This window comes from Myxine glutinosa, chromosome 13, assembly GCF_964187855.1.
Source record: "Myxine glutinosa chromosome 13, kmMyxGlut1.1, whole genome shotgun sequence".
NCBI classification, from domain to species: domain Eukaryota; kingdom Metazoa; phylum Chordata; class Myxini; order Myxiniformes; family Myxinidae; genus Myxine; species Myxine glutinosa.
Window position 1 is genome coordinate 103,419,516 of NC_136273.1, and position 25,876 is coordinate 103,445,391.

Below are 25,876 nucleotides of genomic sequence, written 5' to 3' on the forward strand. Positions count from 1 at the left end.
CGGGTGATGAAGGTTGTGGTCAAGTTTCATCGAAATCTCTTGTGTAGTTTCAGAAAAGAAAGCAAATACCTATTTGGGGGTTCAAACCTGGATCCACTTTGACCCACGGTAGACCCACTTAATCCCCGATTTTTTTTTCATTCCGTGAACAAACTTGAGTTACAACATACCAAATATCATTTGTGCCAAGTTTGGCCACAATCCCATTGCCAGTTCCGGAGAAGTTGCAAGGTGTTTATGGACTGACGGACAGACGAGGCTACGCAATTTCCAATGGCAGAGATAACTAGGCAATTTCCAATGGCAGCTAAACTAGGCAATTTTCAATGCCACTTAAACTACACAATTTCCAATGGCAGCTAAACTAGTCAATTTCCAATCGCAGCTAAACTAGGCAAATTCCAATGGCAGAGATAACTAGGCAATTTCCAATGGCAGCTAAACTAGGCAATTTTCAATGGCAGAGATAACTAGGCAATTTCCAATGGCAGCTAAACTAGACAATTTTCAATGCCACTTAAACTACACAATTTCCAATGGCAGCTAAACTAGTCAATTTCCAAAGGCATCTAAACTAGGCAATTTCCAAAGGCAGCTAAACTAGGCAATTTCCATAGGCAGCTAAACTAGGCAAATTCCAATGGCAGAGATAACTAGGCAATTTCCAATGGCAGCTAAACTAGTCAATTTCCAAAGGCAGCTAAACTAGGCAGTTATAAAGAAAAATTATTAGAGATGTATGACGTGCTGAACTATAGACAGTAAAGACCATTAATTACGTGGTTCCCAATTGGCGGCCCACAGTCATTTATTGCTGATCTTTGCCGGTCTGTGGTGATAAAAAGGTTAAACAAGTACAGATACATTCAAAATACACCTCCCCCATGCCAAAAAATAAATATCCTTCAGCATTGGTGGGGCACCTTTGGCACCCGGCGATACCGCCCTGCAACACATAGAGATGGTATTGGGAGGGAGAATCAGAAAAGAAGAACCACCTTTAGAGGCCATTTTCCCCGCAGAGCAGAGGTTGGCCTTTTTTGGGGCATGGTGGTCCCCTTTTTGAGGCAATGTTTTGCGGCCGGATGCCCTTCCTGCTGCCAACCCTGTTAGTCACCCCTTGCTACACACAGAGAATTACCAGTGAACTGGTACTCAATTTGCCGACCTCAGAAGGATGATAGGCTGAGTCAACCGTACTGGCGTTAATTCAGCAATCAACCGGGATTCGAACCCAGGATCCAAGGATCCCAAGCTGGCACCCAACACCAACACCGGCACCCAACACCCAAGAAGCCAACACCAGGCTTCCAATTGGGAGGGAGAGTTGTACAATAATTGATTGATTAATTACAACATTAAAATCAATAAATAGTAATCGTAAAACAATTTCTTAATCAATTGGCTAATAGCATACCTAAGCCACCAGTGTTTCATCCGAAGCTGTAACTTTTTGAAAATTAATCAAATTAATTAATATAAAAATTAAATAATTGATTGATTTATCAATAAATAATAAATCGATTAGTTGATTAATCAAGAAATCATAAATATCCTTTATAGCCACATCACTTGGTCACTGTCGTGTCCAAATATCAGTTTCCTAGCTAAAACGGTGCCTGAGATATTGTGCAGATAAGAAAGAAAATTAATGAGTGATTCATTATGAAAATTAATAAATGATAATCGTAAAATAATTAAATCATGAATCAATTGGCTATGAGAATACCTAAACCACCACCATTTCAACCGTATCTGTAACTTTTAAAAAACTAGAACAACACTCTTCGATGTCACGACGTCGACCGATATGCCGCTGCCCACATTATTACATCATTATAATACTTGTACCAAGTTATATTTAAATCCATTCAGCTGTTCTTAAGCTATTACATTTTTACCTGACATGGCCTCTGACCTTTGACCTCTTGACCCCAAAATTTAATCAGTTTATGCTTGCATCATTACACATACCTGTACCAAGTTTTTATTTAAATCCCTTCAGCTCTTCACAAGTTATCACAATTTTACCTGACATGACCTCTGACCTTTGACCTTTGACATCGGGACCCAAAAATATAATGAGTTAATCTTTACATCATTATACATATCTGTACCAAGTTTGAATTAGATCCTATTAACCGTTCTCAATTTATAGACCTATTACAGACTTTGACCTTTGACCTCTTGACCCCAAAATCTAATCCGTTTCTCTTTACATCATCATACATACCTGTACCAAGTTTGAATTAGATCACTTCAGCTGTTCTCAAGTTATATACCTATTACAGACTTTGACCTTTGCCCTTTGACCTCTTCACCCAAAAATCTAATCAGTTAATCTTTACATCATTATAGATACCTGTACCAAGTTTGAATTAGATCACTTCAGCCATTTTCAAGTTATAGACCTATTACAGACTTTGACCTTTGACCTCTTCACCCCAAAATCTAACAAGTTCATCTTTACGTCATTATACATAACTACCAAATTTGGTCAGAATCCCATCACTGGTTCACAAGTTATCGTGGTAACAGGATTTTTACCTAACATAACCTCTGACCTTTGGCCTTTAACTGTGTGCACCAAAAATCTAATCAGTTCATCGTTACCTCATTATGCATACCTGCACCAGGTTTGACTAAGATCCCTTTAGCTGTTGTCAAGTTATCCGGGTAACGAACACCTCACGGACGGACGGACGGCCGGATGGACAGATAACCTGAAAACATAATGCCTCCGGCGACTTCGTCAACGGAGGCATAAAAATTAATTAAGTCATTGATAAAATAATTAAATAAATAATTGATTCATTGATTAATCAATAAATCAAAAATACCCTTTACAGCCAAATCACTTGGTCACTGTCATGTCCAAATATGAGCTTCCTATCTCAAAAGGTGCCTGAGATAATGCCCAGATGAGAAAGGAAATGTATATGTACTTAATGAATCGGTAATAATTGAGTAACTATTCAATTAAATAATTAATCAAAAAACAAAAAATACCGTTTTCGACAAAGTAATTGCTCACTATTGTGCCAAAATTTCAGCTTCCTAGCTCAAAGGATGGCTGAGATATCGCCCGGACAAACAAACAAGAAAGAAAGAAAGAAAGAAAACAAACCACCGGAGTTAAAACGGAGTACTCCCTTTTAGCGCGCGTCATCGCCGGGCCCCCTTCGGTGCCCGGCGATGACGTCATGCAACGTCTGGGGATGGCATAGGAAAGGAGCGGTGTACAAAATCACTGCCTATTCGATATAATCTGACCAAGTGCAACTGAAACATGTTTTTGTGCAGCCCAGTGTTATAATTGATCATCATTCAGAGGTTGAAATACAACATCAAATCGAGAAACCCAAAATTAAACAAATTTAATACCCACAGGTGTGATGAATGTGTAGGTTACACAATAAATATTTAATCAAAATGAATGGTTGTGAAAGTAAAGTTTGTTCTTCAGGATGGGCCTCCATATGTTGACTTTTGCTGGAATCGAGTTTTTAGTTGCATTAATACTTGTTTGTGCTACAAATCTCCACTCTCCCTGCAGTTTGTCGATGCTGACAACATTTTGACCAATCCAGATACTTTGTCTCTACTCATTGCTGACAATAGGACCATTGTTGCCCCCATGTTGGACACGAGAGCGGCCTACTCTAATTACTGGTGTGGCATGACAGGCGAGGTGAGTTCTAGTGAACACCAACGTGATGGACTTCTTTGTTATGACGGAATGCTTTGTTGTTTTGGCATCCTTGTTACTTGGCAAAAAAATAATTTGACAAGTATGTTGATCACTCCTGTTTGTGTTTGTGTGTTTGTTTGTCTGTCCACTCACTCATACTTGCCTGCAGGTCACAATTTTAAACTGATCTTCACTAGACTTCACCACATGGTAGAGTTGGTGGTCCGACAGAATCCTATTTATTTTTGAGGTCAACATAGACCAAAAGGTCAACATCGGACAAATTTCTAAAATCCTCAATTTTCATCCGATTAACCTGAAATTTGAAGAGGATTTGCATATCAGGTCACTGAATTCAACCACCAAGTATTTTTGAGGTCAAAAGGTCAACATTAGCCTAGTTTCTAAAACTGAAAGATAGGGCCAAAAACTATATATATCATGATTGATATCTCAAAAAGTTGTGGCCGAGTTATGCGAAAACTAGGTGGATTTGGGTTGGTTAGGTGACAAGAACAAGCCAATTCGATTTTGATTCAGCTTCTGCCCATCAGTGGGATACAAAACATAACTGGGTCAGCCTGGCAGAGATATGCACTCCACCGCCCTCTACTTTGTTCTGTTTTGCCAATTGTCGCAATGAGTGATTTTTCATTTCTTCCTTATTGGACAACATGTTTTTTTGGCATCTAATCCTTGTTCCAGGTCCTCTTGAGTTGGGCCAAATGGCGTCCTCCTGCACGCAAGTTCCTTGTTGTTGTTGTTGTTGTTGTTGTTTTAGTTGTTTGTAACCACCGTCCCAATGTTTTCATCTGTAGGGATACTACAAGCGAACCCCAGACTACGTGCCAATCCGTGAACGAAAGCGACGTGGCCTTTTCCCTGTCCCGATGGTTCACTCAACGTTTCTCATTGATTTGAGACGCACAGCTTCACAGAAGATTGGCTTCTATCCAACTCACCCCGACTACCATTGGGCCTTTGATGACATCATTGTCTTCGCTTTCTCCTGCAAACAGACAGGTATTGACTGCTAACATCTATATAATAATAGCGTAAGGACTCGACTTTGTTATCCCTTTTACGCCGCACCCAGTGACCCGATGCCCACGGCACTAATGGATTTACGATCTACGAACCGCGCTCTTTGTTTATCACGTACAGCCATACTCGAAAAATCTGAATTAGCCGACGTTGGGGCCCAAAAGCATCCGATTAACTGCCGATACGACGCCATCTTACGACGCCATCGTATTGGCGTCTGCTGGGCGAAGGCGAAGCAAGCTGTCCGCTGATTGGACAGGCGAAGGCGAAAGCAAGCCGTCCACTGAGTGGACAATCCAGAGCATGCATTCGTGCCGGTGTCGGCGATCGTTGTTCATATACGCACTCTTCATTCTCATCTTTCTTCCTAACTCTTACTCAGACAAGCAAATCCCCTATGCCATCCATAATGGTACACTCTATCCATACACCACATCCTCCCTTCCGTGGATGTTCCACGGGTTTCGGCTAGTATACACTAAACCTGCCACTTTCCACCTCAACATTAAACTCCAATGTGATTTGAGCACTCATTGTGTTTGTGTCCAACATTGGATGGCTTAATGGTTAAAAAAGAACACCATTCATGAAAACTCATGTGTGAGGATGACCAAAGACAAACATACAAACAGCACATACTGCTGCTTACTTGTGTTTTCAGAACGAGTTACTATTGATCTTGTACTGTACTTGTTTTCATGCAGATTCTCACGCATAGTTAATTATGTACACTCGCGTGACTCGGCGCCTCACCACACGTCATTTCAGAGGGATAGGCATCTTTGACCATTTCGGTGTCTTTTGGGTCTTCAGGGTCTTTTGGGTCTTCACGGGCTTTTGGGTCTTAAGGGTCTTTTGGTTCCTCTGGGTATTTAAGGGTCTTTGGGTCGTTGGGGTGTTTTGGCTCTTCGGGGTGTTTTGGCTCTTCGGGGTGTTTTGGCTCTTCGGGGTGTTTTGGCTCTTTGGGGTGTTTTGGCTCTTCAGGGTGTTTTGGCTCTTCGGGGTGTTTTGGCTCTTCGGGGCGTTTTGGCTCTTCGGGACGTTTTGGCTCTTCGGGGTGTTTTGGCTCTTCGGGACGTTTTGGCTCTTCGGGGTGTTTTGGCTCTTCGGGGTGTTTTGGCTCTTTGGGGTGTTTTGGCTCTTCGGGGTGTTTTGGCTCTTCGGGGTGTTTTGGCTCTTCGGGGTGTTTTGGCTCTTCGGGGCGTTTTGGCTCTTTGGGGCGTTTTGGGTCTTTGGGGCATTTTGGGTCTTCGGGGTCTTTTGGGACTTTGGGGTATTTTGGGTCTTTGGGGTGTCTTTGGGGTGTTTTGGGTATTTGGGGTGTTTTGGGTCTTTGGGGTCTTTTGGGTATTTTGGATCTTCAGGGAGTTTTGGGTCTTCAAGGTGTTTTGGGTCTTCAGGGTCTTTTGGATCCTATGGGCCTTTAAGGGTGTTTTGGGTGTTTGGGGTCTTCAGGGTCTTTAAGGGTCTTTGTGGTCTTCAGGGTGTTTTGGGTCTTCAGGGTGTTTTGGGCCTTCGGCATCATTTGGGTCTTCAGGGTCTTTTGGATCCTATGGGCCTTTAAGGGTATTTTTGGTAGTTGCGGTCTTCAGGGTCTTTAAGGGTATTTGGGGTCTTTAAGGGTATTTCAAGTCTTCAGGGGTCTTAAGGATCTTGGGGGACTTAAAGGGTCGTCACAGGTCTGAGGGGTCTAAGCAGTATAAACGTAATTAAGAGGGTGTTAATTTTATTTGAAGAAGAAGAAGACGATTGGTCTCATATAAGCATACATTAAAACAGACAAACATACAGTCACGTGAAAAAGTAAGTACACCCCATGTAAAGTTTTGACTTTTTCAACATATTTCAATATACAGCTATTTGATCTTCATTTCAACAATATTGACAGATAAAGGTGATATTGAAGGAGCTGGGGCTCCCACGTCGATCGGAAGAATGGACGCGACAAAAAGCTGGAATTCATCCGAGTTGCTTTAATCAAACCAAACACTCAGGCACTCTGAAAAGCCCGTTTATCGGGCAGCAATATATTGTTACGGATGCGGCTTAGATGTTATTTACCGAGCGGTGGTATTGCCGCGACTTAACAGTTGCCCCGATTCTTCCCCAACTCACCCGATTCCACCCGACGTTGACCAAATCGCGCTATGCTAAATCAATGAAGGAAAAGGACACACGGCTGGGATTAAAAGGACACGACACCAGGGATACGGTTCTCAAGACCTCCGGAGGAGGTTATATTCGTTCGGAAGGTTAGATTACAACTACAAGAGGGACAGCATAGAAAGACGAGCACTTAGACACACTCTTATATTAACCCCAACAGACGACAGATAAACGGGACAAAAGGCTGACTCACACGGGGATTGATGGCAAGGAAAGGCAGGCAGTCGATGGCTCAAGGTGCACTCTTGGCTCAAGGCAGAATCGACCCGGTTCGGTCCGGTCCAAAGATGCGGGGAGGTCGCAGCGCTCGGAGGTAGTGACTTGCTCTTCTTCAAGCTGGGGGCGCATCTCACGTCACGTCCGGCAAGTGGCTGCGTATATCCGGCGGGGAGTGACACGCCCTCGGCTCGTTAGCTCCGCCTCGTGGAATCGGCACGTTGCTTCTCATTGGGTGCGTGCGGGGGGTTTACCAGGCTCCGCCCTTGACGAGGAGCTGACAGCCAGCCCCTTCGTGGTAACCCCGTGGAGCGCATGGTCATGGCGGCTAACCGAGCTGGTGGGAGGACGCACACTCCCCCCGCGCGCCGTGGTTGTAGTTGTTGTTGTAGCTGTAGTTGTTGTTGTTGTTGTTGTTTGGGGAAGAAGATGGAAGGAGGTATGGGAAGGTCCTAAACTCACTACTGGTGCCATATAATCACATTCTGGTGCAACGAAGAGTCATAATTAATGGAAACGAGTCCTTAACTGACATAGACTAAGAATAACTAGCAAGATGTCCGAAAGTTGTCTACATGAGATGCGGTGGACCTGGGCACGACATTTAATGGGGGGAAAAGGGGAAGGTCGGTTCTACAGAGTGTTGTTTACAGACAATGGGACTAGGGAATGGGGGATTGGGGATAGTTGGGGAGTATTGGGGAAATAGGGGAATATTTACAAGCGGATATGGAGGCCAAATTCCATATTCGCAACATTGCACCCTTCTCTACCCTCGGGGCGTCTAGACCCGATAAATTTTTACCTACTTTAGTGTGGCACGCAGATGTAGTTCCCTCTACTATTAACTCTACCCTGAGTGCGACAGTTTTACAGATATTCACAAATGAGTAAATATGTCCCCCTGCGACGTTGCACCCTTCTCCTCACAGAAACACACCCACAGGATAACCGAATCCGGAAAGAATCCTCAAACTAAACATACAGCCGGTAGGGAGCATTATTTACACAAGACTACACTGATATTTACACTACGATCCAGGACCTGTCTTTGGAGGGACACATGCAGATGTTATGCATAGAGAGAGCACGCATGCCAGCATCGATACACCAACCCACGAGTGCTCTGTGGCCTACGGCCTTTAATAATGTGCAGAGCACCCCTTCCTCCAAGCATCAAAAGCACCACCCCTTCACACAGTCAGCACCATCCGGTGCACCAATAAAGTGTTTATGAATCACCGGTGGTGTCACAGCCGGCCGATGTTCTGCCGCTGGTCTTGCCTTCGTGTGGTGCACTTGGTGTTCTTGCCTCTTTCAAAAAATAAAGAAAGGCGCCAACCGCGTCCATTTCTATATTGTGGCCTTCAGTGGTGTCAACTAAAAGTGGTTCACCTGTATGGCATAGGTGCCACGTTGACCCATAGGTCCATCCACGGGTGGTGCTTGGCCGCAAAAGAGCTGCGGTCCATTGTGGGTGGCCACAAACATTGCGGTCCATATGGTGTATCGATCCAAGCAGCAAGCAGCGAAAGTGCAGGCCCACAACTGCGGAGCCAGCACCCCTCTCTCCTCTCTCTCTGCCCCAAAGCCAGATCCTCGGAGGTGGGAGACAAAAGAAGCAGACAAGTGAGTAAGGTGGTAAGGGCGCAAAAGTGCACGCAATACAAGATGATGCACACTGGGGGCACATGGGAACCAGGTGAGACAGGTACGTTCCTATCGTACGCTCCCCCCCCCCCCCCCACCAGGTAACCTACATGGCCCCTCCCTTACCCCTTACTGTATCCACAAAACACAACACTACCCATAAACATCTACTTTACAAATCAACAAACATCCCTACTGTCTTCCCCGTTCCTCCCATAAACCAAATTCGTCTTCTCTCCCTCCTAACCAATCAAATTTGCTATTTCCAACTTTCCTCAAAATTTGCCATCTCCAACTGAACATCAAAATTTGCCATTACCAATTCATCATCAGTCCCTCCTAGGGAGGGAGAGATGGAATCACCCCAATGTCTCATCCACGTCGTGATGCGTCTAACCAATCCACAGCAATCTCATTTCCTGCAACAAAACAAAGAAAACACAGGTGTGGAGTCATCATCATCACCTCAGGTAAGTGGCTGCGTATGGTGCGACAGGTTCATCAATCCTAACTATCTATCTATAATTCCAGTAATCTCTGTCTGTACGTTTGTACGTTTGTACGTCTGTTTGTCTGTGACCGCTGTTTCTCGACAACCACGGGTCCGATATACTTTTAACTTGCCAGGTATATTGCTGGGGACCCGAGGATGTGCCTTTTCAAGGTTTCATATTAATCGGACAATTACTTACCGAGCTATGTCCAAAAAACGATTCAACCAATCAGAGAGCAGCGAACGATCGCGTGTGCCGAACGTGGAGGACACACTCTGCCTCGGATGGCACATTTGAGAGCGTATTCATTTATTTCACGTTTGCAAACTATGTTGGCGTTAAACTATGTTTTAAAACTAATAAAACCGAATTTGCGATTCATTCGCTTTCCTGCGCGTTTGTGCACGCGATGGCGATTTCTTTACCAAACTCCGGAAGCCGTTCGCTTTGGACCAAACCATTGCATGTAAATAGAGGGGGGGGGATTGTCACCGTACTCGCAAGCCGTTCGCTTTGGACCAAACCATTTCATGTAAATAGAGGGGGGGGATATAATTTTAGATATAGATATAGTACGGGCAATGCCCTAGTTTCCTAAATGACTTTAACAACTTTACACTACCCGGGGTCTTTCTCCGGCCAAACCATTGGCCCTCTTACACTATGGGTTCTAAAAACCAATTCCCATTGGCCAGACTGTGGTGCTTTTCAATTTGGGGTCTCACTCCCCCGATTCATCTCCCGGTGCCCTCGCACAATTTCTGGGCTGTGGCGTGTACCTCTCCCAGTGGGTCTACCCACCTGCACACCTCCACCACTGCAGTTGCCTCCGAGCTTACCTGCTCCTTACCCTAACCTAACTACCTGGGGAAGGCCCTCTGGCGCTCTCCCCACTCGGTGCCCTCTCTGGCACTGGGCTACCCGGGTCCATCCTCCGGATCCTCGGGCCCCATCCACAACTCTACCGGCTCCCAGAGCCCACCTGCGGCCTCACCTGGCCGACATCCTCACAGTGGTGGAGCGCCCAACCAACTACACACACTAACAGGCTACACGCCCAGCCATTTCCACAACACTAACGCACCCATTCACAACACCATTCTGCAACCGCACCACAGATGCCAATATCCAACCACAATTTACCTGTACCCTCTACCTAACACTTACACTACCCGCCCCGGGTACTCGTGAAAGGGGTCCACTCTTCCCCCATCCACACCTTCGCACCATGCACACCACTCCGTACCACTTACTCCAACTCTCTCCACACACTCCACTGTACTTGCACACCTGTGCTCTCACACCTGGTGCCACCTGCACCCTTCTCTCCCCAAGCGCATTCGCGCTGATCCACACACTCACTACTCATACACTGCTCCTCACACCGGTCCAGTTGCACACCTGTGCAATCACACCTGTTCCATTCTCACACAGCATCATCTCATCTAACTACTCCCTTCTGAAACTTGCGCTTCCCAGTCGTCCCTTTAAACTATTGCGCTCCCACGTCATTATCATCCACACTAATCTACCTGCGTCCCCACTACAGGTATCAGTCACTAACTAAACTTAACGTTACCTAATGTCATCTTCGCTAGATCCCTATCAATATAACCTAACCCACCCGGGCTAGTTTTCACTGCCATACACCCCATAAACTATTGCGCATTGGCCCCCACCATGGGAAGGATGGTGGATTTGCCATCCCACCACATCGGGGGTCTCTCACTACCAATTTTGCACATCAAATTTCAACAAATCAAAAATTTGGCCAATCACTACCCATCATCTGCCAATCATCACTGCCAATCCTTTGCCAATCATCAAATTTTGTTTTTCTCTAATTTTGGGGCCAAAACACTAACCTCATCACCCAGTCTACTCACTAATACCTCTCGGTGCGCCAATCCCTGTCCAAAGCCCGGCTTCGTAAAGCCAAGCCATGAATGCGGGTTGTTCTGTGCCAGCGGCTGGATGCGTCCGGCACTCGGTGCAGGGACGGGGGCTTACCCGGGCCGAGATCCCACGCACCACCTCGGCGTGGAGCCATCCCATGTCCCGATCTCGACCTGCCGGACTGCCTCAACAAAAAGTGGTCGCCATGACGACCCTTCCTATCGGGCTGCCCGCTCCGCCTAGTGGAGCACGGACGCGGCCGTTCAAAGCGAGGCCCGGCACGCACCGAGGGCCCGATTCGGCTATAAGTCGTTCTAAACTCTACCCCGTCTAACGTCGATGCTTCACCTGGACGCTTACACCCCGCAGCCCGTTCCTTGCTCACACATCCAGCCGTTCCCATGCTACTTTTCCTTACACACCCAGGTACACCCATTCCACTCACAGCCTTGGTCACACACCTGACCACCGAACACTTTGGCACACATTCGTTGGTCGCACACCTCACCAAAACACCTCTTCGCGCCCCCTCCTCAGTCACCTCCTCTGTGACAATCACAGGTGTGCTCTCATTCGCACACCCAACCACGTGCCTCACCACCAACTCCAGCGTGCATTCCCACTCACGCTCTACCATTCCAGGTGTGCATCCTTCCATCCCAGGTGTACATCCTCGCTCACCTGTCACAACCAACTCACTCTCCTTGTCACTCTCACTACTCTCACCTCCATTCTTGCCAGCGCACTCGCCCTTACTCTTGACAGCGCACTCTTTCCCCATGCACTTGTCCGTCACACACCTTTCTCGCGCACACTCTCCCGTTACCCCCTCTGTAACACTCACCACAGGTGGACACTCTTCCTTACTTCTGACAGCGCACTCTTTCCTCATGCACTTGTCCGTCACACACCTTTCTCGCGCACACCTTTCTCGCGCACACTCTCCCGTCACACCCTCTGTAACACTTACCACACCGCGCTTCCATGTGCTCCCTCGCACACACGCTACGACCGACTCACTCTCGCCAGCACCCTCACTCCTTGGCACGCACTTTTTCCTCACACACCCCAGAGTCGGACTTTCTCGCACACCTCCTCTTTCGCACACCAGACCTGTCGCACACTTCACCAACGGCCTCTCACGAACACCCGGGTCTATCTCGACCCCCAAGCTTCTTAAATCCCCTGGCGCATCATACGCACGACCATATTGGTCACCACTTACACCGGGTCCTCTTCCTCTTCGCTTCTCCTCCATCACCTGCGAATCCCTCATCCGGTTAATGAGCACATCATCACGATCCAAACACAGACTTTGGACCAATTCTTTTATCTCCTCTTTTATCTCTTTCTTATCCCCTCTCCGTCGCTTCTTAATTTCGCTCATCCCTTCTTCCACTTCTTCTAATTTGTGCTTCACCTCTTTTATTCCCCGGTACGTCTCCTCAAGCTCATCCTCTAAGGCTACCTTGACCGTTTCCAGGTGCGTCCTCACCTGCCGGTCCTTCGTCTCCATTACCTCTATCACCTCGTCCAACCTCGTTGTCAGTCCCTCACGTACCATCTGACATTCCCTCTTTGTCGCTATTAAGTCGTTTTTTATGTCGTTTTGTGTCGCTTTTAAACCTCCTAATACCGCAGTGTTCCTTTGAACCTGCTCCGTTAGTCCTTTTTGTCCCTCCGTCAGCTGTTCCACCTCCTGCGTCAGGTCCTCTATGCCCCCTTGTAACTTTACAGTCCCCTTTCTCACCTCCTTCTCCATGTGCTCCTTACAGTGCCTCACCTCCTCGCGCACTCCTCCGACCTCCTCACTCACTCCTCTTCTGATCTCCTCTCCCATCACTTGCATCTCCTGCCCAGATGCCACCCTCATCTGCTCCATTTCCTCCCTGTGAGCATCCAGTTTGGTTTCTACCCCCATTCTGACCCCCTCTATCTGCTGCCCCATTTGGTTAACTTCCCTTTCCGCTTGGTCCCTCATGTCCCTCAATTTGCCTTCCATGGTGTTTTCTAACCCCTCTAACCCTTTTTGCATCCCTTCCATTTGATTCTCTTGAGCGGCCATTCTGTTTTCTACCCCCGTTAACCCCTCCTGTATTTCCCCTAATCTATTGTCCAATTTCCCAAATTTCTCGTCTAATCCCTTAAAATTATTGTCTAACCCCTCACTGGTACCCCTCGCTTCGTCCCTCATTACCCCCATTTGCTCACTCTGAGCCCTCGCTTCGTCCCTCATTACCCCCATTTGGTTTCCCAACCGCTCACTATCAGCCCTCATTCCCACCATTTGTTCCATAAGGGCCCTCATTTGCAGGAGGAAAAGGTTCGAATCCACCAGGGGCGCTGCCACGGTCGCGGGCGTGGACGCCGTGGCCACCTCGTGCGTGACAACGCTATTTTGCGACCCTGCCGCCCTCACTGCTTCGCTCTCCTCGCGTCCCTCAATTTGGTCCTGGACCGACCCTGCCTCACTCTCCCCTACCGGACCCCAGCTGTCTTGGTCTGCCATAGCGCGACTTTCAAAATTCGGGTTTTTATTTCCGCATAACAAAATCAAATTTCGCCGTTATAATTTCGCGCGGGAAACACGCTCCGAATCGATTCTACTCCAAATTTGGGCCTAATAAATTTAGTCCCGGGTCCGAATTCCACTCCTGACACCAATTGTTACAGACGCGGCTTAGATGTTATTTACCGAGCGGTTTGGTATGACCACGTCTGCACAAGTTACCCGATTATACCCGAACGTTGACTAATCGCGCTACGCTAGATCAATGAAGGAAAAGACACACGGCTGGGATTAAAAGGACACGACACCAGGGATACGGTTCTCAAGACCTCCGGAGGAGGTTATATTCGTTCGGAAGGTTAGATTACAACTACAAGAGGGACAGCATAGAAAGACGAGCACTTAGACACACTCTTATATTAACCCCAACAGACGACAGATAAACGGGACAAAAGGCTGACTCACACGGGGATTGATGGCAAGGAAAGGCAGGCAGTCGATGGCTCAAGGTGCACTCTTGGCTCAAGGCAGAATCGACCCGGTTCGGTCCGGTCCAAAGATGCGGGGAGGTCGCAGCGCTCGGAGGTAGTGACTTGCTCTTCTTCAAGCTGGGGGCGCATCTCACGTCATGTCCGGCAAGTGGCTGCGTATATCCGGCGGGGAGTGACACGCCCTCGGCTCGTTAGCTCCGCCTCGTGGAATCGGCACGTTGCTTCTCATTGGGTGCGTGCGGGGGGTTTACCAGGCTCCGCCCTTGACGAGGAGCTGACAGCCAGCCCCTTCGTGGTAACCCCGTGGAGCGCATGGTCATGGCGGCTAACCGAGCTGGTGGGAGGACGCACACTCCCCCCGCGCGCCGTGGTTGTAGTTGTTGTTGTAGCTGTAGTTGTTGTTGTTGTTGTTGTTTGGGGAAGAAGATGGAAGGAGGTATGGGAAGGTCCTAAACTCACTACTGGTGCCATATAATCACATTCTGGTGCAACGAAGAGTCATAATTAATGGAAACGAGTCCTTAACTGACATAGACTAAGAATAACTAGCAAGATGTCCGAAAGTTGTCTACATGAGATGCGGTGGACCTGGGCACGACATTTAATGGGGGAAAAAGGGGAAGGTCGGTTCTACAGAGTGTTGTTTACAGACAATGGGACTAGGGAATGGGGGATTGGGGATAGTTGGGGAGTATTGGGGAAATAGGGGAATATTTACAAGCGGATATGGAGGCCAAATTCCATATTCGCAACAATATATACATATTATCCCGGAGCGTTTGCCCAGGAAAGGCGAGAGGGGGCGTGGCCCAGCGTCCCGACTGAGGCCTGGCAAGTTGAGCGCGGGCCTGCCCGGGCGTCCTGGACGAGCCCGGCATGGTGATCGCTCCGCGTCCTTGATAGGTGCAAGGCGATTGTGAAAACCCAGCGGTAGCCGCTACACACGTCCCCCCAGAATCGACTTGCACCGGCAGGGTCAATTTGAGGGGGGTCCTGATGACCAGGCCGAAGCGACCCCTGGCGGGTCGTGGGAGGGGGTCCGGTGTGGTGGTGGGCGGTCGAGTGGGGGGCACCGTGGACGGGGGGCGGCCTCGCCGCGGCGGAAGGGCCACCCGTGGTGGGTGGTCGACGTCCACGTGCGCCGGCTTGAGGCGGTCCACCGCAATCCGGTCCGACCTGCCGCCGATGTCGATGACGAACGACTTGTCGTCCCGTCGCAGCACCCGAAAGGGCCCGTCGTACGGCGGCTAGAGTGGCCCCCGATGTGCGTCGTGACGCACAAAAACATACTCCGCTGTGCGAAGTGCTGGGGGGACGTAGGACTGGGGGTCACCGTGGTGGGATGTTGGCACGGGGGCAAACCGTCGGGCGGCCTCCTGGAGGTCCGAGCGCTGGTGAGCTGCGGACCAGGGACTAGTAGCGTCGGGCACGAATTCGCCCGGGACGCGTAGCGCCTGGCCATAGACAAGCTCGGCGGTGGATGCCTGGAGGTCCTCCTTGGGGGCCGTGCGGAGGCCCAAAAGGACCCACGGCAGCCGGTCGGCCCAACCGCCGTCTTGAAGGCCGGCCATGAGCGCGGCCTTCATGGAGCGGTGGAATCGCTCGCACAACCCGTTTGCTTGGGGGTGGTAGGCCGTAGTACGGTGGAGCTTGACCCCCAGGTTGCGGGCGACCGCGCCCCACAGCTCGGAGGTGAACTGTGGTCCGCGGTCTGACGAGATGTCCGCCGGTGCGCCGAAGCGGGCGACCCAGGTGGCGATGAAAGCCTGCGCCACGTCGGCGGTGGTGGTGGAGACGAGGGGAACGGCCTCCGGCCACCTGGTGGTCCTGTCCACCATGGTGAGCAGGTGTGTGAACCCCCGTGACGGGGGGGGGGGGAGGGGGCCCACCAGATCCACGTTGACGTGGTCGAAACGTCGTTCGGGCACGATGAAAGGTGCCAGCGGGGCCTGGGTGTGTCGGTGGACCTTGGCCCGTTGGCAGGCCGTGCAGGTGCTGGTCCAATCGCGGACGTCCCGACGAAGGCCGTGCCAGACGAATCGCGCCGACACCAGCTTCTGGGAAGCTTTCCGGCCCGGGTGGGAAAGGCCGTGGAGGGAGGCGAAGATGCGGCATTGCCAGGTGACGGGCACGATGGGGCGAGGCTGGCCTTGGGAGACGTCGCAGAGCAGGACAGTGTCCGCGAAGGGGATGTCGGCCAGGCGGAGGCCCGTGTCCGCCGCCCGGAGGGCTTGCACCGTGGTGTCGGTGGTTTGGTCCGCCGCCATAAGCGCAAAGTCCACGCCCAGGTGGACCGCGTTCGCGCTGGCCCGGGAAAGACAGTCGGCCACGGCGTTGTTTTTGCCGGCGACGTGCCGGATGTCCGTGGTAAACTCCGACACGGCGGAGAGGTGGCGCTGTTGGCGGGCCGACCACGGCTCCGTGACCTTGGCCATGGCGTAAACCAATGGCTTGTGGTCGACGAACGCCGTGAAAGGTCGGCCCTCCAGGAGGTGGCGGAAATGGCGGACCGAGGTGTAGACCGAGGAGCTCCCGGTCAAACGTGCTGTATTTGAGCTCGTTCGGCCGGAGCTGCCGGCTGAAAAAAGCGAGTGGCTGCCAAACCCCGTTCACCCATTGCTCATGTACGGCGCCCACCGCGTAGTCGGAGGCATCCGTGGTGAGGGCGATGGGAGCGTTGAGCACCGGGTGAGCGAGCAGTGTTGCGTCGGCGAGGGCCCACTTTGAGCTTTGGAAAGCCGCATCCATTGCTGCGGACAAGGCGATGTCGTGCTTGGCCGGCTTGCCCCGGAGGGCTTCGTAGAGGGGCCGCATGAGTTGAGCAGCGCGGGGCACGAAGCGGTGATAAAAATTCACCATTCCCAGGAATTCCTGCAGGGCCTTTATGGTGCGGGGACGCGGGAACGTGGTGATGGCCTTGACCTTGGTTGGCAGCGGCACGGCCCCGTTCTTGGTGATGTGGTGGCCCAAAAAATCAACGGCCGTCGTGCCGAAGTGGCATTTGGCCGGGTTGACGATGAGGCCGTGCTCGCTGAGGCGCCCGAACAGTGTTCGGAGGTGGAGGAGGTGCTCGGCCCGGGACGTGCTGGCGATGAGGATGTCGTCCAGGTAAACGAAAAGGAACGGCAGGTCACGCAGCACGCCGTCCATCAAGCGCTGGAACGCCTGAGCCGCGTTCTTGAGACCAAACGGCATCCGCAAGAATTCGAATAAGCCGAACGGCGTGATGACTGCCGTTTTAGGGACGTCGGCCGCCCTGACAGGTACCTGGTGATATCCCCGTATGAGATCAATTTTCGAAAAAATGACCCGTCCCGCCAGACGGGCGGAGAAGTTTTGGATATGCGGGATCGGGTACCTGTCGGGGGTGGTAGCGTCATTGAGACGGCGGTAGTCGCCACACGGGCGCCATCCACCCCCCGGCTTTGGCACGATGTGCAGTGGCGAGGCCCACGCGCTATCGGAGCGCCGCACGATGCCGAGGTGCTCCAACGCGTCGAATTCGGCCTTCGCCACGGCGAGCTTGGCTGGGTCGAGGCGGCGGGCCCTGGCGTAGACCGGCGGGCCCGTGGTTGGTATGTGGTGCTCGATCCCATGCCGTACTGCGACGGCCGAAAACGTCGGCCGCGTGAGGGCCGGGAACTCCGTGAGCAGGCGAGCAAACTCGTTCGCCGCCGGGACGGCGCATGCCAGCTCGGTCGGCGCGGAGCTGCTCAATGTGCATACCAGGGAGCTGAAGGTTTCGGCATTGATTAAACGACGCCGTTGGACGTCCACCAGCAGTCCGTGTGCGCAGAGGAAGTCGGCGCCTAGCAGAGCCATGGGCACGTTTGCGGTTACAAACATCCAAGCAAAGCGTTGGCCGCCGAAGCAGAGGGTGACGTTGCGCGGGCCGAAGGTGCGGATGGTCGATCCGTTGGCCGCAACCAAGGAGGGGCCGCAAACCACGGATTGCCTGTCCTGGTCAGAGGCGGGTATGACGCTCAGTTGGGCGCCAGTGTCGCACAGGAAGCGCCGTCCGGACGCTTTATCCGTGATGAACAGTAAGTTGCCCGTGTGGCCGGCGCTCATGGCTGGTAATGAACGCCGGCCCGGCCGTTTCCCGGCCTGCCGAAGGTGCACGGGGGTCGGCATGTCCGGGCCTTCTGTCCGAACCTGGCATGATAGTAACACCACGCTTGGTCAGGTGGAGGCCCCGGTCGTCGTGCTGGAGGTGGTCGGCTCGGTGTAGCGGCCGCCAATTGCGTCGGCAGTTCGGTCGTCGACCATGCCGGGTGCTCGGGCGCCATAGGTGTTGTGTCGGACGGCGGTGGGTCCCATGTCGCCGCTGCGATGCGCTGTCCTGCGGCGGAGATCTTGTCAGCTTCTCTGGCAAGGGCCCGGGGATCTGTGATCGTCGTGCTTGCCAGGGCGAGGCGTACCGAGTTAGGCAGCTGACGGAGGAACAGCTCCCGGAACAGGAATGCCGGAGAGTGCTCGCCGAGCAGTGAAAGCATGTAGTCCATTCGCTCGGAAGGGCGCGTGTCGCCGAGCTCGGGCAGGTCGAGCAGGCGCCGTGCGCGTTCCGCCGATGGGAGGGCGAAAGCGTCGAGGAGAAGCTTCTTAATCGCGCCGTATTTGTCAGCGGCTGGCGGGCTCTCGAGGAGGCTCAGGGCGCGGGCCGCGGTGGCCGAACCGAGCGCTGTTACCACATGGTGGAAGCGGGTGTCGTCGGCCATGATGCCTCGCAGGGCGAACAGGGAATCCGCCTGTGCGAACCAAACCGCCGCGTGAGCCTCCCAGAAGGTAGGCAGTTTAAGGGCGACTGCCGTGTCCATGTCGGTAGGTCACCAATGAAGGAGCTGGGGCTCCCACGTCGATCGGAAGAATGGACGCGACAAAAAGCTGGAATTCATCCGAGTTGCTTTAATCAAACCAAACACTCAGGCACTCTGAAAAGCCCGTTTATCGGGCAGCAATATATATACATATTATCCTGGAGCGTTTGCCCAGGAAAGGCGAGAGGGGGCGTGGCCCAGCGTCCTGGCTGCGGCCTGGCAAGTTGAGGGCGAGCCTGCCCGGGCGTCCTGGATGAGCCCGGCATGGTGATCGCTCCGCGTCCTTGATAGGTGCAAGGCGATTGTGAAAACCCAGCGGTAGCCGCTACAATATAATATAACAAATATCATGAAACATTTACATTTTGTAGTCTACATTTACATTGAGCCTGGAGTTGGCTTAGCGGTTAGGGTTCTGGCTTGGGATCCTAGGATCCTGGGTTCGAATCCCGGTCGATCGCTGAATTAACGCCAGGGGGGTTGACTCAGCCTGTCATCCTTCCGAGGTCGGCAAAGCGAGTACCAGCTTGCTGGGATGTATGATCACGGTGTGTACCCCGATTCAGAATAGGCACACTGTATCCCTGCGCATCGAAGAGCGTGACCAAGGGTTGGCGTCAGGAAGGGCATCCGGCCATAAAAACATTGCCTCAAACAGGGAACCATGATTGTCATGGGGCCCGCAAGCCAAACCCCCGCTCTAGCGGGGAAAAATGGCCTTAAAACGTTAATTCATTCATTTTATTTACATTTTGTTGTCCATTGTATAACTTAATTAAAAATATATGCAAATTTCGCATGTGGAAAAAGTAAGTACACCCTTGGCTCTAATAGGTGGTATTGCCCCCTTTGGCAGAAACAACCTCAAGTAGGCGTTTCTTATAACTGTCTACCAGTCTCTGACATCGACTGGGAGAATTTTTTTTTTTTTTGCCCACTCCTCCATGCAGAATTCTTTCAGCTGTGCGATGTTTGAGGGGTTTCTTGCATGCACAGCTCGTTTCAAATTCTCGCACAACATCTCGATGGGATTTAGATCCGGGCTTTGACTTGGCCATTCCAGAACCCTCCATTTCTTTCTTTTCAGCCTTTCCTTGGTGGATTTACTGGTATGTTTAGGTTCATTGTCATGTTGCAAGGTCCACCTTCGGTTGAGCTTCAACTTCCCGACAGATGGCCTCACATTATCCTCAAGCACCCTCTGGTACAATGAAGAATTCCTAGTGGATTCTCTGATGGTGAGCTGCCCAGGCCATGATGCAGCAAAGCTGCCCCAAACCATAATATTTCCACCACCATGCTTTACAGTTGGTATCAGGTTCTTGTGGTCAAATGCTGTCTTTGGTTTTCGCCAAACATGTCTGGTACTGTGGCCAAATAGCTCTACCTCTGACTCATCTGTCCAGGGCACATTGTTCCAGAAGTGCTGGTCTTTGCTGAGGTGTTCATTGGCAAACTTTAGTCTTGCCCTGATGTTCTTTCTGGACAGCAAAGGTTTCCTCCTGGCACACCTCCCATGCAGATCAAATTTGTGCAGCCTCTTTCTATTGGTAGACTCGTGCACTTTGACATCAACAGTGGCAAGAGCTACCTGAAGGTCCCGTGATGACATTCTGTGGTCCTTAGAGACTTCTTTCTGCATCTTGCGGTCTGCTCTCGGGCTGAACTTGCTGGGGCGGCCTGGCCTGAACAAGTTGGCAATTGTTTGGAATCTTCTCCACTTGTAGATGATCTTCCGGACAGTCGAATGATTGATTTCAAATTGTTTAGAGATCTTTTTAAATCCCTCCCCAGACTCGTAGGCATCTATAACCTTCTTTCTGAAGGCCACAGAGAGCTCTTTTGATCTAGTCATGGTGACGCCGCACACTTCAACAACAAAGAGCAAACAAAACTAAATGTCTGAGGTTTAAACAAGTGTTACGTGGTCCCCTCGGTGACTACCTGGTCTCGGTGACCCCCGGACCGTGAGAGGACCTTCGCCAGCAAGTAGTATTATATATATGCGCTTTCGCAACGCAATCCCTATGAATTCCACCCACGAGAAACTGATGTGCAATGATATATTTCCAGGGTAAGGATAGCATACGATTTCAACGATACAATCACGGATATTCCCCGAGCAATCAACAACAAACAACCATCAACAATTCCCCAATCCACAATCAATTCCCTATATACTTAAGATGGCCATCTTATATAGGTGTGTCCACTTCTGTACTCACGACCCCCTTTTGGTCTCTGCCCCTCACAATGTCTCTGGGCCCCTCCTGACCGAGATGCTGGTCAGCGTCGCCGCACTCGGGCTTTTGAACGAACCCCGGGTGGACGTGTTTCCACCGGGCAGGTATCGTACCAGGCACCGCGGCTACAGCCCCTCGTGGCCACGCGAAGCGGGTACGGTAAAGCAAGCCAAAAGCCCCACGCCGCTTGCAAGGCGTGTTAGGCCCCACCGTGCGACCCGTACGTGTCTGTTTAGACGGTGCCGTGAACGGTGCCAGACGCGGGGTCGATGCACGGCCCCACGTCAACTTGACGTCTCCACCGGGTAGGTACACGTCCCGGTAACTCCTCTCGCCAGACGGGCTTCGGAACGCCGCTTTTCCACGCAGCGCAAGGTCGATCCCACCTTTCGTCGGAGCGGGGCGAGGAAGAGGAAGAATACTCGTCGCTTTCCTTCCTCGTGTCTTTTCCTCTTCCGTTTCCGGTCACTTCCGTTTCCGGACACTTTTTCAGAAGGGCTCCTGAGCCTCCAACCACAACAACCCTTAATCTACTACACACGGATAAGCAAAGACCTGAATGGTAATTTACATACATTCACATAAATATGTAACACTCCCCCCCTTCAAGAAAGAAAGTTTGAACCCAGCGAAAACTTTCTTTGCCGGCCAATTTGGAGAAACCAACCAGATAACTCAACCCCCCCCAGATTAACTCAATCTGGACAAAGCGTCCGCCACGACATTGTCCCGGCCCCGTACATGTTCAATTTCCAAGTTGAACCCCTGCAAAGCCAAACTCCATCTCATCAACCTCTGATTTTTATTTTTCATTCTTTGAATGAAGGTTAAGGGGTTGTGATCCGTAAAGACCTTTATGGGAAAGGACGTGATTCCTAAATACACCTCATAATGTTGAAGCCCTAGCAGGAGAGCCAGGGTCTCTTTCTCCACGGTGGCATAATTTGCCTGATGTTTATTGAACTTTTTGGAGTAGTAGCACACGGGGTGGTCCACCCCATCCTCATCTTCCTGTAACAAGACCGCTCCAGCCCCCACATCGCTTGCATCTACGGCCAACTTGAAAGGTGCTTGAAAGTCCGGAGCGGTTAGGACCGGAGAGCTCATTAGTATCGCTTTGACATGGGCAAAGGCCGCCTGACATTTGCCATCCCAAACGAATGGGGTCTCCTTTCTCAACAAACTCGTTAAAGGGGCTACCACATCCGAAAAATTCTTACAGAACCGCCGGTACCACCCCGCCATACCTAAGAATCTCATCAGCTCTTTCTTCCCCTTTGGGACTTGGAAGCGATCGATAGCTTCTACCTTGGCGGTCACTGGTTGTACTTGACCCTGCCCTACTACATGGCCGAGGAACACTACCTGTGCTCTTACAAACTCACTCTTGGCTAAGTTGATGGCCAGACCTGCCTCGGACATCGTCTGAAAAAATGCATGGATTTGCTTAATGTGGTCTTCCATGGTCATGGTGTGGATGATTACATCATCCAGATATGCCTCCACCCCCTCCAGGTCTGCAATGAGCCTATTAATCAGTCGTTGAAATGTAGCCGGCCCGTTCTTCAACCCAAAAGGGAGGACCTTGTACTGATATAACCCATTCGGAGTGACCAAAGCTGAGATTTCTTTGGCTCTATCGGTAAGAGGGATCTGCCAATACCCTTTCAGCAAGTCAAATTTGGTAACAAATTTAGCTGGGCCTATTCGATCAATACAGTCGTCAATCCTCGGGAGCGGATAGGAGTCGGTCTTGGTCACTGCATTCACCCGTTTTAAATCTGTACAACACCGGAAGCTGCCATCGGGTTTCGGAACCAACACACATGGGGAGCTCCATTCACTGTTGCTTGGTTCGATGATGTCATTGTCCAACATATATTGCATCTCCTTCCGAAGATACTCCATCTTCACCGGGTTCATCCGATAGGGGTGTTGTTTCACTGGAGTGGCCTCCCCCACCTCGATATCATGATATACTAAGTCCGTACGACCAGGTACATCTGTGAACAAATGTTTAAATTCGAACATTAGGCTGGACAGTTGTCCTTGCTGTTCCCTTGTTAAATGACCTAACTTCTCATCCAAATGACTCAACACTTCGGTGTTCGTCAATTTGGGGCAGGCCTGGTCATCCAAGTTATCAAACTTCACACCGGCGTTTCCGTCCATTTTCACCGGTACGACCGGTGAGACAGGAACTACGTCTTCCACCGGTTCCCTCTCATGATATTTCTTCAGTCGGTTGACATGACACAACTGTCGCTTTTTTCGTCGGTCGGGAGTGGTCACCACGTAGTCTGTCTCATTCACCCTCTCCTCCACTGCATAAGGACCGAAATATCTAGCCTGGAGGGGCTGACCTGGAACGGGCAGCAATACTAACACCCGGTCCTGAGGACTGAAATTCCTTATCTGCGAGGTCTTGTCATGTCTCTCCTTCATTTTCCCCTGGGCCCTTCTCAAGTTCCGTCGTGCCACCTCACACGCCTTTGCCAATCGGTGTTTCACTGTGGACACATACTCCACCATCGGTGTCCGGGACTCCTGTAGTAACCACTGTTCTTTCACCAATTTCAACGGTCCCCGCACTGCGTGTCCAAACACCAGTTCAAACGGACTGAATCCCAAGGAATCCTGCACGGACTCCCTTGCCGCAAACAACAATAGGGGTATCCCTTCATCCCAATCCTTGGCACATTCCAAACAATACGTTCGGATCATATTCTTTAAAGTCTGGTGAAACCTTTCCAGGGCCCCTTGGCTCTCGGGATGGTAGGCGCTGGATCTTACTTGTTCCACCCCCAACAGGTGTACCACTTGCTGGAACAGTGTGGACATGAAATTGGACCCCTGATCCGATTGGATGATCTTAGGTAGACCAACCCAAGTGAAAAATTTAATCAAGGCCTTTGCAATAACTGCCGCCGTTATTTTCCTCAGAGGCACTGCCTCGGGGAACCTGGTGGACGCGCACATGATGGTCAGTAAGTATTGATGTCCAGCTTTGGTTTTGGGTAAAGGGCCCACACAGTCCACAATGACTCGGCTGAATGGCTCTTCAAAAGCTGGAATTGGCTTTAACGGGGCGGGTGGGATTTTTTGATTCGGCTTTCCCACCAGCTGACAAGAATGGCAGGACTTGCAGAACTCCGCCACATCCCGTCGCAGTCCCGGCCAGAAAAAATGTACCAATATCCTGTCACAGGTCTTGTTCACTCCCAGGTGCCCGGCCCAAGGGGTCTCATGTGCCAAACTCAAGATCTCCTTCCGGTACAGCGGTGGCACCACAATCTGATAGTGAACTTTCCACTCATCGTCTGCGGGCACCTCCGGGGGCCTCCATTTCCTCATTAGGGTTTCCCCCTTCATGAAATACCCCACAGGTATCTTCGTAGCCTCTTCTTCCGTAACGGCTTTCTCAATTAACCTCTGGATCTCCGAGTCTTCGTGTTGTTCTTCCACTAGTCTCCTTCGGACCAGCGCGGTTTGCTCCACTTCGTTCTCCGCGGTCTCCGACGGACACTCCACGTCCCCTTGCGTTCCAGACGCTACCATTTCTCGAAATTCCTGGGAATCCCTCCCCTGGTTATTTCCCTTTTCCGAGTTGTCTTCCCGTGCCTCTAAGGGTTCCAACTCCCCCTCTCTTTCTTCCTCCTTCTCTTCCGCGTGCTTTCTACCCATAGCCCGAGTCACTGCACAGGATGGAAAGATACCCGGAATCTCCATCTCTAACCGAGTGGTGTTATTTTTCTTACTGGGCTTGTCCACCATTATTGGATTACCCGAAACTCGCCCCCCGGCCAAATCATTCCCGATAATAAAAGAGATTCCCTCCACAGGAAGGGTGGCTTGTAAGCCTACGGTGACCGGCCCGGATACCAACTCAGAACTCAACTGGATGACATGAAGCGGAGCTTTAACATAGCCCCCGACCCCCTGTAAAAGCACACTAACCCCAGTTGCCGTCTTCTCCGACAATGGCAAAATGCCCTCCAGCATCAACGATTGGTGGGCTCCTGTGTCCCTCAATACCCTAACTGGCTTCTGGTTACTCGGGTCGCCATCCAGCGACACGAACCCCTCTGAAATGAAATGTTTGTAGCCCTCCTGAACCAGGTTCTCCCGGGACGCCGTACCTTTGACAGGGGAATCTTCCCCCAGCTCTGCTCTCCAAGAATGATTTCTCACACTTGCCAGTGCATTCGGAGTCGCACTAGACTGATTCCGTTCCGGGTTCTCCCTTTTCCGGAGGTAACATTGGGACATCAAGTGTCCAGTTTTATGGCAAAAAGCACAAGTAGGCCCGGGGGAGAACCTCGGGGTCGGCCTTGAGCCCCCCGAAAAATAAGTTTGTCTTGGGCCCGTAGCCCTCGGATTTCTAACAGTTGGGGTATCATAGTTGTCCCCATAATCATCTCGAGGCCGCCGCCATGTAAGGTCGTTCTCGGCACCGGGTGTTCCATAACTCCCCTGCTGAAGTCTAGGCGAGGAGTTAGGTTTGTGGACCCCTATTCGGTGGGTTAAAGCATAATCATCTGCCATGGTGGCTGCGTCCCACAACTTTGGTACTTTCTTTTCCTGCAGGTACACTTTGATGTCCTCGTGGACACACTGCTGGAATTCCTCCACCAGGATCAAGTCCCGCAATGTTTCGAA

At 51.0% G+C, this 25,876-nt stretch overlaps 1 protein-coding gene across 1 annotated transcript in view; it reads left to right on the top strand.

Annotated features, from left to right (window-relative positions):
• Window positions 1-25,876, top strand: part of LOC137413781 (procollagen galactosyltransferase 1) — a 204,155-nt gene that overhangs the window by 100,760 nt on the left and 77,519 nt on the right. The window contains exons 4-5 of the mRNA XM_078767833.1: window positions 3,557-3,691; window positions 4,510-4,714. Coding sequence (XP_078623959.1) covers window positions 3,557-3,691; window positions 4,510-4,714 — 340 coding nt within the window. The remainder of the gene's footprint in view (window positions 1-3,556; window positions 3,692-4,509; window positions 4,715-25,876) is intronic.